Source organism: Haliotis rufescens, unplaced genomic scaffold, assembly GCF_023055435.1.
Source record: "Haliotis rufescens isolate VD_foot unplaced genomic scaffold, xgHalRufe1.0.p SCAF_2, whole genome shotgun sequence".
Taxonomy (NCBI): domain Eukaryota; kingdom Metazoa; phylum Mollusca; class Gastropoda; order Lepetellida; family Haliotidae; genus Haliotis; species Haliotis rufescens.
Genome location: NW_025963890.1, coordinates 33,458,397 through 33,474,095, shown reverse-complemented (window position 1 = coordinate 33,474,095; position 15,699 = coordinate 33,458,397). Strand labels below are relative to the sequence as shown.

Here is a 15,699-nt window from a genome sequence, read left to right as displayed (position 1 = left end):
ACAACCTAGAGACTCCCTTGAGAGATGTGTGTCTTGGTGTGACAGGGTGCGTTTCGCTGCAATCACCTCTACTTCTCTATCTAACAACCCAAACCCTCTTCCTCCCGGTCGTAACATGGAGATCTAACAACCCTGACAGTCTCCCTTCCTGTCGTAACATGGAGATCTCACAACCCTGAGAGTATCCCTTCCTGTCGTAACATGGAGATCTCACAACCCTGACAGTCTCCCTTCCTGTCGTAACATGGAGATCTCACAACCCTGAGAGTATCCCTTCCTGTCGTACATGGAGATCTCACAACCCTGACAGTCTCCCTTCCTGTCGTAACATTGAGATCTCACAACCCTGACAGTCTCCCTTCCTGTCGTACATGGAGATCTCACAACCCTGACAGTCTCCCTTCCTGTCGTAACATGGAGATCTCACAACCCTGACAGTCTCCCTTCCTGTCGTAACATGGAGATCTCATAACCCTGACAGTCTCCCTTCCTGTCGTAACATGGAGATCTCACAACCCTGACAGTCTCCCTTCCTGTTGTAACACGGAGATCTCATAACCCTGACAGTCTCCCTTCCTGTCGTAACATGGAGATCTCACAATCCTGACAGTCTCCCTTCCTGTTGTAACACGGAGATCTCACAACCCTGACAGTCTCCCTTCCTGCCGTAACATGGAGATCTCACAACCCCGACAGTCTCCCTTCCTGCTGTAACATGGAGATCTCATAACCCTGACAGTCTCACTTCCTGTCGTAACATGGGGATCTCACAACCCTGACAGTCTCCCTTCCTGTCGTACATGGAGATCTCACAACCCTGACAGTCTCCCTTCCTGTCGTAACATGGAGATCTCATAACCCTGACAGTATCCCTTCCTGTCGTAACATCGAGATCTCATAGCCCTGACAGTCTCCCTTCCTGTCGTTACATGGAGATCTCACAACCCTGACAGTCTCCCTTCCTGTCGTAACATGGAGATCTCATAACCCTGACAGTATCCCTTCCTGTCGTAACATGGAGATCTCACAACCCTGACAGTCTCCCTTCCTGTCGTAACATGGAGATCTCATAGCCCTGACAGTCTCCCTTCCTGTCGTAACATGGAGATCTCACAACCCTGACAGTATCCCTTCCTGTCGTAACATGGAGATCTCATAGCCCTGACAGTCTCCCTTCCTGTCGTAACATGGAGATCTCATAGCCCTGACAGTCTCCCTTCCTGTCGTAACATGGAGATCTCACAACCCTGACGGACTCCCTTCCTGTTGTAACACGGAGATCTCACAACCCTGACAGTCTCCCTTCCTGTCGTAACATGGAGATCTCATAACCCTGACAGTCTCCCTTCCTGTCGTAACATGGAGATCTCACAACCCTGACAGTCTCCCTTCCTGTCGTAACATGGAGATCTCATAACCCTGACAGTATCCCTTCCTGTCGTAACATGGAGATCTCACAACCCTGACAGTCTCCCTTCCTGTCGTAACATGGAGATCTCATAGCCCTGACAGTCTCCCTTCCTGTCGTAACATGGAGATCTCACAACCCTGACAGTCTCCCTTCCTGTCGTAACATGGAGATCTTATAACCCTGACAGTCTCCCTTCCTGTCGTAACATGGAGATCTCATAACCCTGACAGTCTCCCTTCCTGTCGTAACATGGAGATCTCACAACCCTGACAGACTCCCTTCCTGTTGTAACATGGAGATCTCACAACCCTGACAGTCTCCCTTCCTGTCGTAACATGGAGATCTCACAACCCTGACTGTCTCCCTTCCTGTCGTAACATGGAGATCTCATAACCCTGCCTGTCTCCCTTCCTGTCGTAACATGGAGATCTCATAACATTGACAGTCTCCCTTCCTGTCGTAACATGGAGATCTCACAACCCTGACAGTCTCCCTTCTTGTCGTAACATGGAGATCTCATAACCCTGACAGTCTCACTTCCTGTCGTATCATGGGGATCTCACAACCCTGACAGTCTCCCTTCCTGTCGTAACATGGAGATCTCACAACCCTGACAGTATCCCTTCCTGCTGTAACATCGAGATCTCATAGCCCTGACAGTCTCCCTTCCTGTCGTAACACGGAGATCACATAGCCCTGCCTGTCTCCCTTCCTGCCGTAACATGGCGATCACATAGCCCTGGCTGTCTCCCTTCCTGCCGTTACATGGAGATCTCATAACCCTGACAGTCTCCCTTCCTGTCGTAACATGGAGATCTCACAACCCTGACAGTCTCCCTTCCTGTCGTACATGGATATCTCATAACCCTGACAGTCTCCCTTCCTGTCGTAACATGGGGATCTCATAACCCTGACAGTATCCCTTCCTGTCGTAACACGGAGATCTCACAACCCTGACAGTCTCCCTCCCTGCCGTAACATGGAGATCTCACAACCCCGACAGTCTCCCTTCCTGCCGTAACATGGAGATATCATAGCCCTGCCTGTCTCCCTTCCTGTCGTAAAATGGAAATCTCACAACCCTGACAGTCTCCCTTCCTGTCGTAACATGGAGATCTCACAATCCTGACAGTCTCCATTCCTGTCGTAACATGGAGATCTCATAACCCTGACAGTCTCCCTTCCTGTCGTAACATGGAGATCTCATAGCCCCGACAGTCTCCCTTCCTGTCGTAACATGGAGATCTCACAACCCTGACAGTCTCCCTTCCTGTCGTAACATGGAGATCTCACAACCCTGACAGTCTCCCTTCCTGTCGTAACATGGAGATCTCATAGCCCTGACAGTCTCCCTTCCTGTCGTAACATGGAGATTTCACAACCCTGACAGTCTCCCTTCCTGCCGTAACATGGAGATCTCATAACCCTGACAGTCTCCCTTCCTGTTTTAGCCCTGGCAGTCTCCCTTCCTGCTGCAACATGGAGATCTCACAATCCTGACAGTCTCCCTTCCTGCTGTAACATGGAGATCTCACAATACTGGCAGTCTCCCTTCCTGTCGTAACATGGAGATCTCACAACCCTGACAGTCTCCCTTCCTGTAGTAACATGGAGATCTCATAACCCAGACAGTCTCCCTTCCAGCCGTAACATGGAGATCTCATAACCCTAACAGTCTCCCTTCCTGCCGTAACATGGAGATCTCATAACCCTGACAGTTTTCTTTCCTGCCGTAACATGGAGATCTCATAACCCTGACAGTCTCCCTCCCTGCCGTAAGATAAAGATCTCACAACCCTGACAGTCTCCCTTCCTGCCGTAGCCCTGGCAGTCTCCCTTCCTGCTGTAACATGGAGATCTCACAATCCTGACAGTCTCCCTTCCTGCTAAAACATGGAGATCTCACAATCCTGACAGTCTTCCTTCCTGCCGTAGTCCTGGCAGTCTCCCTTCCTGTCGTAACATGGAGATCTCACAATCCTGACAGTCTCCTTTCCTGCTGTAACATGGAGATCTCACAGCCCTGACAGTCTCCCTCCCTGACGTAACACCGAGATCTCACAATCCTGACAGTCTCCCTCCCTGCCATAAGATGAAGATCTCACAACCCTGACAGTCTCCCTTCATGCCGTAGCCCTGGCAGTCTCCCTTCCTGCTGTAACATGGAGATCTCACAATCCTGACAGTCTCCCTTCCTGCTGTAACATGGAGATCTCACAATCCTGACAGTCTTCCTTCCTGCCGTAGTCCTGGCAGTCTCCCTTCCTGTCGTAACACGGAGATCTCACAATCCTGACAGTCTCCTTTCCTGCTGTAACATGGAGATCTCACAACCCTGACAGTCTCCCTCCCTGACGTAACATGGAGATCTCACAATCCTGACAGTCTCCCTCCCTGCCGTAAGATGAAGATCTCACAACCCTGACAGTCTCCCTCCCTGACGTAACATGGAGATCTCACAACCCTGGCAGTTCCCATACTCTATCCACCTTTTCAATTAGACATTAACACGGCATTATTATTTGATTGGTATGTCCTTTTTCTCCGGCGTGCCCTACCCTTGCTACGTATTGCTGCGATGTCCAACATGCTGATGTTTCCCCTCTGGTCGTTCTCGGCCTTCTCTCAGCATATACTCACCTCCTTCACTCTCTGATCTCTCTCAAGATCTGCCATAGAGTTCTGGAAAGCTGACAACATGGCTCTCTTGACGTTAAGGGACCACGCGGAGTCGTCATCTTCAGGGCAAATCTGTTCCACTACGCCATCTTGGAAGGAGAACCGCAGTGGGTTGGCCTCCAGGGCCCGCCGAAAGTCCCTCGAGTTATCTCCCGATGTCATTGGCCGAGCCAGCACTTGCACGCCAGACAGCTGTGGGGGTAGATAGGAGGCAGAATAAAACACACAATTAAACGATGACTGACGACATACACAATGTCTTGAACGACCTAATATTAACTGGTTATAACGATATCATACAGTACGACGTAAGAAAAGGTAATGTTTCCTTTGTTATGAGACAAAACCTTTGTGTTTGTTTGTTAGTTGTTTAACGTCGCTCTCAGCATTATTCCAACTATACGACGCCGATCTGTATATAATCGAGACAATCCAGTGATTGGCATGATCATGAGCATCATGGGCTACAATGACATGCATCATCCAAGTCAGCGAGCCTGACCACCCGATCCCGTTAGTTGCCTCTTACAAGCGCAGTGTCTCTTGGGTTTAAAACATGTTCCTTTAGGTGATCCTAATATCCATTGACATTTCTTACCGTCAGTATCATCTCACACGATGTCAAAGCTTCAATTGTGACGTCAGCTTTGATTCCAAGTCCGGCGTGGTCCTCGGCTGCTCCCGACATCGTCGTTCGCGTATTAGCATTGTACGTGTACTCGTACGTTGACCCCGCGGCGTACTTGAACTTGGTGGCGTCTGGGAAAAATAGTCATGTGTGTGTACAAAGAAGGCATGGGACCTTTACCATTCATTGGCTCCAGTGTATTTCTTCCACTCCAAGGACGTAGATCTGTATAAACATTTCTACAATTAGACTGATGTGTAACCCCCTCAGAAAGGTAGTTATCTGACAATAGCGACGAAATAGCTGGCACCTTGTTGAATATTGCACACACGGAAATGTCGTTGGCTACGACATACAATCCACGGTGTCCATGTAGGACATTAACCCTTCCGAGTTCGGACACCTAGAGCTTGGGGTACGGAGGATGACAGTGACATTAACGATCTGAGGTTCTTACGAGGCACAAATATTATGGCCAGCCACAAAATCATTTCCACACGTAGAGTTACCTTTCAAAAATTGCACTTTCGTTATTTTATCCCAAATGTCAAAACACTTCACTTCAGTCTAGATTGTCATTGTTTGCTTGGTGCTAACTGCATTATGAATTTGCCTTTCATGTAGGTAATTTCTTATCCCCAGTGTAACGCCCAACCTCCTCCGTGTCGGCTTGGTGGTGTGATTAGGTGCGAAGAACAAGAGAATAAATATGATTGACCCGAATAGTGACCAGTAGCGCGTACGACCGCTTCTATGTAAGCAACAGGCACACACTGTCCGCTGTCGAGCAGGGAATCGGTTCCATATACAGCGGGATTGCCTAGCTAACGCCATCATGCCTGGCCCACCTGATGTGTTTCTGTGGCACAATCTTGCATTCACTGAACACGCATAGGAAATACTTTAATGTTATTATCAGATACGGACGCAATATTTAGCATGTCAGTACTTATGATGTCCTTTTAAAACAATTATTTGGTCCTCGGCGAAAATGTGCTTCCTTGTCAACTTTTACCACTGCACGTCTACCGAGGTGATAGGAGAGGGGAATAACGAAACAGCAAAAACACCCACATAACGTTTACTAAAAAGATGAGAATAAAATTCATCAAGTCTGTTTGTTCACACACAACAAGGACACTTTCTCTTTGTGTTTGAATGCAATACGAAGCTTGGACAGGTCGCTCCTCCCCAACAGCTGACCTGAGATAGTGACCGTCATTGAAACAAGCCAGATCTTATCAACTACTGAACCAACAAAATCATCATCATCACCATCACCATCACCATCACCATCATCCAAGGTGTGGGCTGACTGAAGGTGGTGACAAAGGTTGCTAATCATACCTCACTGAAGATAACAGTTCGTGTGTCACTAACTGCCCCAATGGTTCATGTTCACACCTCAGATAACGTCCAGGGCATATCCGCAGAGACCAACTGACCACGTACCGCCATCTTGCAACTCGGCCTCATAGGGGACAACACGGAGAGGGCGGACTCGGCACAGTAAACCAGCGTTAGCCGGACTCCAATAACTTGACTACTTCATAAACGTCAGGAAATAACTTAACATGATGCAACCATGCCCAAATAAAGTTATTTAATTTTTCCCTTAGGTATTGGATAAGCCGACAGGAATGCATCAATATTATCTAACTGCCATCTGCTCGTGCTTTAGAGTTGTGTTCTTAGACAACTCGAACCGGTTGATTAGTGTTATTTGGGTTATCATTGTTTGATAGCATCCTAAGTGGCCTATACTTCTAGTTGACCAACCGTCAGGTGACAGATATTCCAGGACACAGTTAGTGATATAATAGGGCACAGTTATCACAGATTGGTTAATGAAAGAGTCGCCATCGAGGCCCCTGACATCAGCTATCTGGCAAGCACTGAAGGTCACGTGGACGGCTGAAAGTAGATATCAGCCCATCGGTGATCACATTCAGACAGTTAACTGAAGCTTTGAAGGAGCCTTTGATATGATATCGATGCTGACACAACCCACAACGGGGCTTTCTTGTAATCCAAAATACTGGTTGGGTAGAATCTCCTCAGCATAATGTAGCAGTGCTGGAATCAACCCACGTACATCTTTCCGAGGCAAGTGAGTTAACTGACTTTAAAAGTCCAGTTTCCACCCTTGCCGAACTAGGCTGGAATTACTGGGCTCGATCGTAGCGCGACCAGTGGCTATTACCAGTTATGTCCCTTCTAAGCCTCCCCTATGGACAAATCAGATTCCACCTCTCGTATCACTTGCGTTTGCTTCACACAAACTGGTGGCGCCCAGTCAGGACGATCTGATCGATAATCAAGATCTATATTGTGATAAAACGGGTCTTACATCGCGAAATGCATCAAATCTCGTGAGCACCTTGATTAAAAAGATTTGGAAAATATCTGCTGACAAGTTGGCGGTGCACATGTTTTGCAAATCCTGCAATCGACCGAAATCTGCACGACAGTTTAAGAACCGGATTTCGATTTCGGTGCGCTATTTTGATTGGACTATGCATAGACTCGTTTGTCCAGCCAAAATGTTAACTCCATAATACCAGCCTAGTTCGGCAAGGGTGGAAACTGGTCTTTTATAGTCAGTTAACTCTCTTGCCTCGGGAAGTGGAAACTGGACTTTTATAGTCAGTTAACTCTCTTGCCTCGGGAAGATGCCCACGTATGGCACCCTTACATTGTCGCCTCTTTGAGCATGTGGACAAGGCGTCATAGCTCGCACCGGAAGGTCTGTGGTTCGAATCCCATCACAGAACTCATTGTGACATTGTATGACCGCTAAAGTTATATCAATGGCAAAGATTATAATCTTTTGACCTCACACTATCATTCAAGATATTAATCAGGCCACATCATGCTGCAGGCGTGATAGCTCACCATATCCGTATCATTGATACAAGGTGCGCAGCTACCGATAAACGATCTCCATCTAATCACCTTCTCGCAATGTAGCACTAATAACAACTAACATTTGTCTCGTAATTAGTTCTTAAACATTGTTTTAGGAGTTGAAACACCGTGCCTATTTAATAGCTTGTGTCCGGTCTTATTGTAAAAACAGCATGGCGTAGAAATGGTGGGCTCAAAACAGTGCCAGATACACGATGAGTTGGTCGTGCGCGGTCAGGAGATTCTGGTCAGAAAGAATGATTTCGTTGTCGGCACCGTGTATGTCGATGCCAAGCTGATACCAGAGACCATATAATATTATATTATATTATATGGTCTCTGCTGATACATTCCGATAATCGCTAGCATGCCCCATGGACAGTACCTTGTAAACACACTTCATGGAGGTGGAATCGGCCATATTTCTATGCACCGCCCATTAACCATCAACTGGCGGCAGATACAGACATCGCTAGATCTTGACAAGATTCCACGTGATAACAGCTGACCCACACATGAACTTAGGGAGGGGTGGGGGAGGGAAGGGCGATGGCAAGGGACGTGTGGCCAACGAGAGGGTTCTGGCCAACTGTTCGCCTTGAACTAGATCTGACATGTGGGATGAGGATGATTTCGGTCCTCACGTTCATGGGCCACTAGACTTTGGACCTGGAACTATGGTACAGTTTCCGCAGTACGAAAACGAAATTAGAATAAAAATAAAATATATGTTGTTGGTTGTTGGAAAGAGATGAAGTTCCCAAATCATCACAGGATATACACAGATAAAGGAGGTGGAACGGGGAATCGTAGGGGGCAGCGAACAGCACTACCCTTGTTGGTGTAGGGAGTAAGCTAATACTCTATCAGAACCACCAGTTCGGCGATACAGGGCAGGCATGGCAGGGAAAGGGTTATGTTTTCGTCAAAATCTGAAACCTAAAACCAGGAACTTCAAGGAATTAACACTTTGAGTGCCACATGTGTCAGAAGATAAATACATTTATACACCCCGGGTATCAAGGTGGCACCCAGGGGTAGCCTATTTCCTCCACACCAGGGAGCTCTCTGTTGGCGTGTATTGTGTCGGGACTACATTAGCATCACGTTGGGTAAATCTGTTACAGTTGACGGACAAAGGGTTAATGAGATCAGCTGATGAAGGATGTAAACACACTCACCATTGCACTGACTTGCACATGACGTCGGGTCCCTCGCATCTCGCTGGATGATTGGACCTGAAACAGAGACACGTACAACTTGGTTGGTGGAGATCAATCACACACACAGCAAAAACAACGCCAAATGTCCCACTGTTGTTGACTTCTTTAGGTGGGTTTGGGTGTTTATGCGTTGATTGTAAGGGAGATAGAGATGGTTGCTGTTGACCAAACGTCATATGTATTGGAACGATGTCGGCAACTTTGTTGCTGCAAACAATGCCAGTTAATATAAAGAACATGATCACCATATGATATATTCAATATAATAACGCACCAGGCAGAAAGTTTCCAACTAGTTTTTGAGGCACATAGTCGGTTCTTTGAGTGTCATTGTAATTTAAATTTCACATTTCACTTTCCTGCGTGGATTCATGGTTAATTGTTAGTTGAGAAAGCTACCCCAGGGAGAGCTGATAACAGTGACAGTGTATATACCACTGTTTAGAGCAGTTGGTCTTGAACGCGGTCCTTTGTTGGCTAATCGTGTGAATTCGTAGCTATTTACATAAAGATTTGTGATATGCCTGGGTCCGTCTAGCAAAGCAATATGTAATTCAACCAGCGTTTTACAGAGAGTGTAGGACTGGAGGCGTTGTCCTACAAACTCATATGGCACCCATACCATATCCTGCCGCTTGGAAGAAAACCTGGGCCGAGTCAAGGCTTGCTTGTCTGAATATACCACCCATTACATGTGTAGATCAACTCATGAAATATTATTTATGAATAAAAACTATTCCATAAATGTCTAATTGATATATTTATATCACAAATTATTTCTAAAGAACTGCAGATTTTTTAAATTAAATGTTAATTGTTAAATATATACGATATGAGGTACTTACCAGCTAGTGCTCCTGTCGCGAAGGCTACAAGCAGGATCAGCTTGGGCTCCATCGCGCGCATGTGATTGTGACCTGCGTGATAACAGTCGGGCTTTTATATCACCAATGATTACAATTAAGTCCAAAGTCAAACTTTTCTCCAAGCTGTTTGCATCCTGACGGAGTGATGTTGCTGATGTTGCTCAGTGCGAGGCAATACCTCTACTGGCTTATAGTGCGCAGATCACTCGCACTTGGCAGCAACACAGAGGTCAAGGGTGAAGGGGGAGGGGTCAGTCGGGGGGGGGGGGGGGGGAAGAGATTTAGGTGATGGGGAGTCAGCACTCTTTCTGTCAAAACATTCACATATGTGTATTGCCTAACATTATGTCACTTCATGACCCTTCACTCAGTGTCATAGCAAATGGTTCAGATTTAGATATTCCTACATACCAAAATGTTGACAATGTTGACGAATTGAACATAAATGTATAATAATTAAGATTTTGTATACATATATTCCATTGCATACCATATATAATCTCACAGAAACTGAAAACGGAACATTTATTTTACAGAAATGTTTGGCTGGTCTATTCTGTGGATGCCATTGTCATGTGACATCGTAGTTAAATGTTTGTGTTGGGTTAAATGTTTGTCGTATCACAGAGAGGGACAACCAAATGGTCATTATCTAATTCTGGTTACTCTGGTTACTAGAAACAATTCACCAAAAAACTGTTTTGTCTATTGTATATGTAATTGTTGTTTGGTAGTGTTTGTGGGGTAGGAACTTGTGTCGTGTGAGATATCACTTGTGTATTGACTCGTGTCATGAAGTACATATGATGTATGAACTATAAGTAGCAGAGATAACAAGGATGTATATCCATTCATTTGAAATCAGGAAATATCCTTTCAATACTATTAAATTCTCCTTTCTACACTTGCCAGAAAAGATGGGTCATATGCCATTTAAAGTCACACTGACAAACGTTTATCACACGTAAGATTTGTAACTGAATCTTAACTAAAGATTTCCTAGGAAATAATGGTTTGAATCGAGCTAACGCTACAAAGGTATATTTAACATCATCGTTAAAAATGAAAGACAGTCTTACAGGAACACTCAAACAGAATAGACACTCACACACGTGTGTTGTATACTGATTCTCCGGACCAACGCCCTATTACACCCGTGTGTTGTATACTGATTCTCCGGACCAACGCCTACTCACACACGTGTGTTGTATACTGATTCTCCGGACCAACGCCCTATTACACCCGTGTGTTGTATACTGATTCTCCGGACCAACGCCTACTCACACACGTGTGTTGTATACTGATTCTCCGGACCAACGCCCTATTACACCCGTGTGTTGTATACTGATTCTCCGGACCAACGCCTACTCACACCCGTGTGTTGTATACTGATTCTCCGGACCAACGCCCTATTACACCCGTGTGTTGTATACTGATTCTCCGGACCAACGCCTACTCACACCCGTGTGTTGTATACTGATGCTCCGGACCAACGCCCACTCACACCCGTGTGTTGTATACTGATTCTCTGGACCAACCCCCACTCACGCCCGTGTGTTGATCACTGATTCTCTGGACTAACACCCACTCACACCCGTGTGTTGTATACTGATTCTCTGGACTAACGCCCACTCACGCCCGTGTGTTGTATACTGATTCTCCGGACCAACGCCTACTCACGTCCGTGTGTTGTATACTGATTCTCTGGACTAACACCCACTCACGCCCGTGTGTTAATCACTGATTCCCTGGATCAACAGCCACTCACATCACCTGTGAAGGTTAGATTTTATTTTCAGCAACCCGTGCTTGTCCCAGGAGGCGACCAGCAAGATCGGTTGTTAGGCTCAGTTATGCATGTCATCGCATCTCAATTGCGTAGATCAATGCTCATGATATCAATCACTGAATTGTCCAGATTCGATTAGACACAGACCGCCGTCATATAGCTGGAATAGTGCTGAGTGCGGCGTTAAACAACAAACAAACAAACAAACAAACCAAGGGAAGACTTTCGGATGCTGGCGAATGTTTCATAAAAAACAATAAGCTGTAGGGTATGTGAGAGAGACACTCATCTATGTATAGTGGTACTTCAGCGTCCTTACGCCCCTCTCCACTCCTCCCCCCTCTTGAGCTGTGATGACACCACCCTCTCCTTGTAGCGAGATTGGACTTTGCCCGCGTCCTGTGTCGGCCAACGGCCGATAATATGGAACAATTCACTTCTTATCTTACTAGATCACAAAGTTAATACACACTATGAACAATACCAACATAGATTCCGCGTGTCTGGTGACACGCAGCATTGTTTTCTAGCGAGGTAGAGTAAACAACTTAATTAACCATCTGGTCCGTTACACCAGGTGCCATGGTATAGGTCTCCTGTACTGGGCATCACCCGTCCAACAGGTTTCAATAAGTGAGACAAAGAGAATCTGAAGATGGGACCTATAGTTCCATTGAATATGGATAAATATAACTGCAAATAAAAGTGTATCATCTCCAGTGGACACGTGAACATCCCAGTTAGAATAGGTCTTCAGCAACCCATTTTTTGTTGTAAGGGGCGACTAACAGGGTCATGTTGTCTGGCTAGCTCTTTCGGTTGATATTGATGCTCATGTCAATCACTGGATTGTCTGGTCGATTATTTACAGACCGCCGTCATATAGCTGGAATACTGGTGAGTGCGGCGTTAAACAACAAACAAACGAATAAACAAATATTTTCGCTGATTCAGTGTCAGCATCTATGGTGGAGCTTTTCAATATGTTCATCAAAGGGTTATTTGGCAAGCGTGTGCAAAAATATATAACTTATATTTAATTAAGATCTGTCTTTTCATAATTATACCGTCGGTGGGATAGCATTGTCCTATATATGTTCGCTGATAACCCTCAATTCCCCGCATGTGTACACGTCGTCTTACTCCAAGAACTGAATGATAAGTCCATAGATCTTTATTAATTCTATCTTTATAATAAGCAAGTCTAGATTAGACGTAATGCAGACTATTATAGGGACATCTTGGTATTATTATTTATATAATCTTGGAATTATGATTTAAACTACACTTGTGCAAGTCTAGTGTACATTGTATAATCAGAGTTCAGAGTTAAAGAGGCGGAAACACCAAAAGAACTCACTCGCTTGTTACAGCACAAACACAAATCAAAGGAACAAATTAAATATTTAAATCTCAGCAAATAAACCCAACAGAATAAAGACTGGTTATGTCTTTGAATTATTAATAATCTCAAGATTGATAAGCATTCATTATGACTGAATAATCTGCAATATCGCGCTCGGCAGGTGTTATCTCACAATCAACAGGCCGTATTGCATAAGCCATATCTTCTTCCTCAACACCAAGCAGCGATCATGCCGCCTCCAGTGCTTTGTTTGTACATTGGTCTTTAGGTTTGATTACAGCCGTGTGAGACGTAACACAATCAGCAAGACATTACGTCAAGACGGATTTCCCCGATCCCAGAAGGAACTGACCACGGACAAGAATAGCGATGACCAAGTTACAATCTGCAAAGACAACAAGGCTGCCAGTTTCCGTGCTTGTTGCGTAACATGCATGCACACAACACTCTTTGTGGCGGCTGGATGCGCTGTGTGACGGCCAATGTCCGGCCGCCCCAAGAGGAGAGTTCAGCACGGCACGTCCTCCTGACAAGAGCATGGTCATGATGGGATCCCCGCCCTCCATCCCACAACCCTCCACCTCCACTAGCAGATTCACAACATCCACACCTGCACGCAAAACAAGCAACAATACGCCCGCCACAACCCAACCCGGCACCATACAAACCACAGCCGCTATGGCAACAACAACCGATCCCAAGCAATCACAACCCGAAAACCCAGACAGTAAGGAAACCACATCCAGACCCCTACCACAAACACAAGCACGCACGCAAACCACCCCCATGGAATGTGAGGAAACTAAACTTAACAACACAGAAGAATATGAATGCACTTAACCATCCTTCTCGCATACATGCTAAAGGAAATAAACCCAAACGCTAGCACTAAAGCTTTCTATACCGTAGCAAATAAGCTTAAACTGACAACCCTTACCTACGAATTCTTCAGCATAGGCCTCGAATTAGTTAGCCCTACCTCAACCAAGTAAAAACCCCTAGCCTAAATCAAACCTAACCTCCAAACACTAAAAGCCCAAATAATGGAAGGCCTAAACATATTTCAGTGGAATGCCAACGGACTAAATTCCCACGGCCACGAACTGAAAGCAAAATTTAAACAAGAAAAGGGTCCGCACATTGCCTGCATCCAAGAAACCAAATTCTCAAAAAAATCTAAATTTACTCTACCAAACTACAACTCAGTTAGAACAGACCGAGCCAAACCTAAAACCGCTAGAGCCGCAGGAGGATTAATAATACTAATCAGAGAAGACATTAACTATGAAGAAATCAAAATAAACACACCAAACCTAGAAGCAAACGGCATCCAAATAACTCTCAAAAACCAAAAAATAAACATCATTAACATATACCACTGGGCAGAACAAAAAATTCTAACTGAGGACCTAAACAAATTACTCCAAATAAGCAATAAATCAACTATATTCCTAGGAGACTTTAACGCTCACCACCCCACCTGGAGCATAGATGAAAAAATAGATAATCATGGCAAACTAATCTCTGAATGGATAGAAACAAATAACATTGTACTCCTAAACAATAACCAACCAGCTAGATACGATAAGAAAAACTATAAAATGTCGGCTATCGACCTAACCATATGCACCCCAGATCTGGCCCAAAATACTCAATGGGAAGTTCACGACGCCCCACTAGGTAGTGACCACTTCCCTATAAACATAACCATAGGCAATACAAACGTTCCTACCCAAACAGAAAACCTAGAACCAAAATTCAACTATAACCAAGCTAACTGGGACAAATTTCAGGATATCTGCAACCAAGCCAACCTAACCAAACTAGAAAATAAGGACCCAGAAATCTACTGCAAAAACCTAACAGACTACATAATTAACGCAGCCAAAGCATCAATACCTTATAAAACAAATAACGTAGGCAAACCCTCGGTACCATGGTGGAACGAGGAAATAGAACAAACTAGACGCAAACGTAAAACAGCCTTCAATAGAACCAAACGCGACCATAACCATATAACGGTAGCTCACGAACTAAACCACAAGGTCCAAAAACTAGTCAAAATAGCTAAAACCAAAGATTGGAAATTATTTTGTGAAGGAGTAAATAATCGCACAGATGCCAGAACAGTCTGGCGAAAAATCCACGCCATTAGAGGCTTAAAACGTCACACAAAAACACCCAACATAAACAATTCAACCAACCCTACCGAAAAGGCAAATAACCTAGCAAACCACTTCTCGGCCATAAGCAGCAACAATAACTTCAGCGAAAAATTCCAACAAAAACTTAAAGCAGAAGCCAAACCTACTAAAGAACCAAATAATGATAACCTCGAAATAAACCAACCTTACTCAATGGAAGAACTCCAGTACGTACTCCAAAATAGGAAAAAGGGAACTGCCCCAGGACTAGACCTAACATCCTACCAAATAATAAAAAAACTCCCATAAGGCCATAAGCAGCAACAATAACTTCAGCGAAAAATTCCAACAAAAACTTAAAGCAGAAGCCAAACCTACTAAAGAACCAAATAATGATAACCTCGAAATAAACCAACCTTACTCAATGGAAGAACTCCAGTACGTACTCCAAAGTAGGAAAAAGGGAACTGCCCCAGGACTAGACCTAACATCCTACCAAATAATTAAAAAACTCCCCCCCCCCCCCCCCCCCAACCTACTCCAGGCACTACTTAAACTATATAACCTAATCTATCAAAACGGACAGGTACCAACTCCCTGGAAACAGGCACTAGTCATCCCTATCCCTAAACCCGATAAACCAACTAACCAGGCAAATTCTTATAGACCAATATCCCTAACCTCAA

The 15,699-nt window shown here is 45.0% G+C and overlaps 1 protein-coding gene across 1 annotated transcript in view; it reads right to left on the bottom strand.

Annotated features, from left to right (window-relative positions):
* The window catches only part of LOC124117952 (apolipophorins-like), a 39,285-nt gene extending 29,414 nt beyond the window's left edge, over positions 1-9,871 (bottom strand). Inside the window, exons 1-4 of the mRNA XM_048399826.1 lie at positions 9,694-9,871; positions 8,807-8,863; positions 4,689-4,849; positions 4,052-4,282 (exon numbers count right to left, since the gene is read on the bottom strand). Of these exons, the coding sequence (XP_048255783.1) occupies positions 4,052-4,282; positions 4,689-4,849; positions 8,807-8,863; positions 9,694-9,754 (510 nt within the window). The 5' untranslated portion in view covers positions 9,755-9,871. The remainder of the gene's footprint in view (positions 1-4,051; positions 4,283-4,688; positions 4,850-8,806; positions 8,864-9,693) is intronic.
* Positions 9,872-15,699: the final 5,828 nt, after the last annotated feature.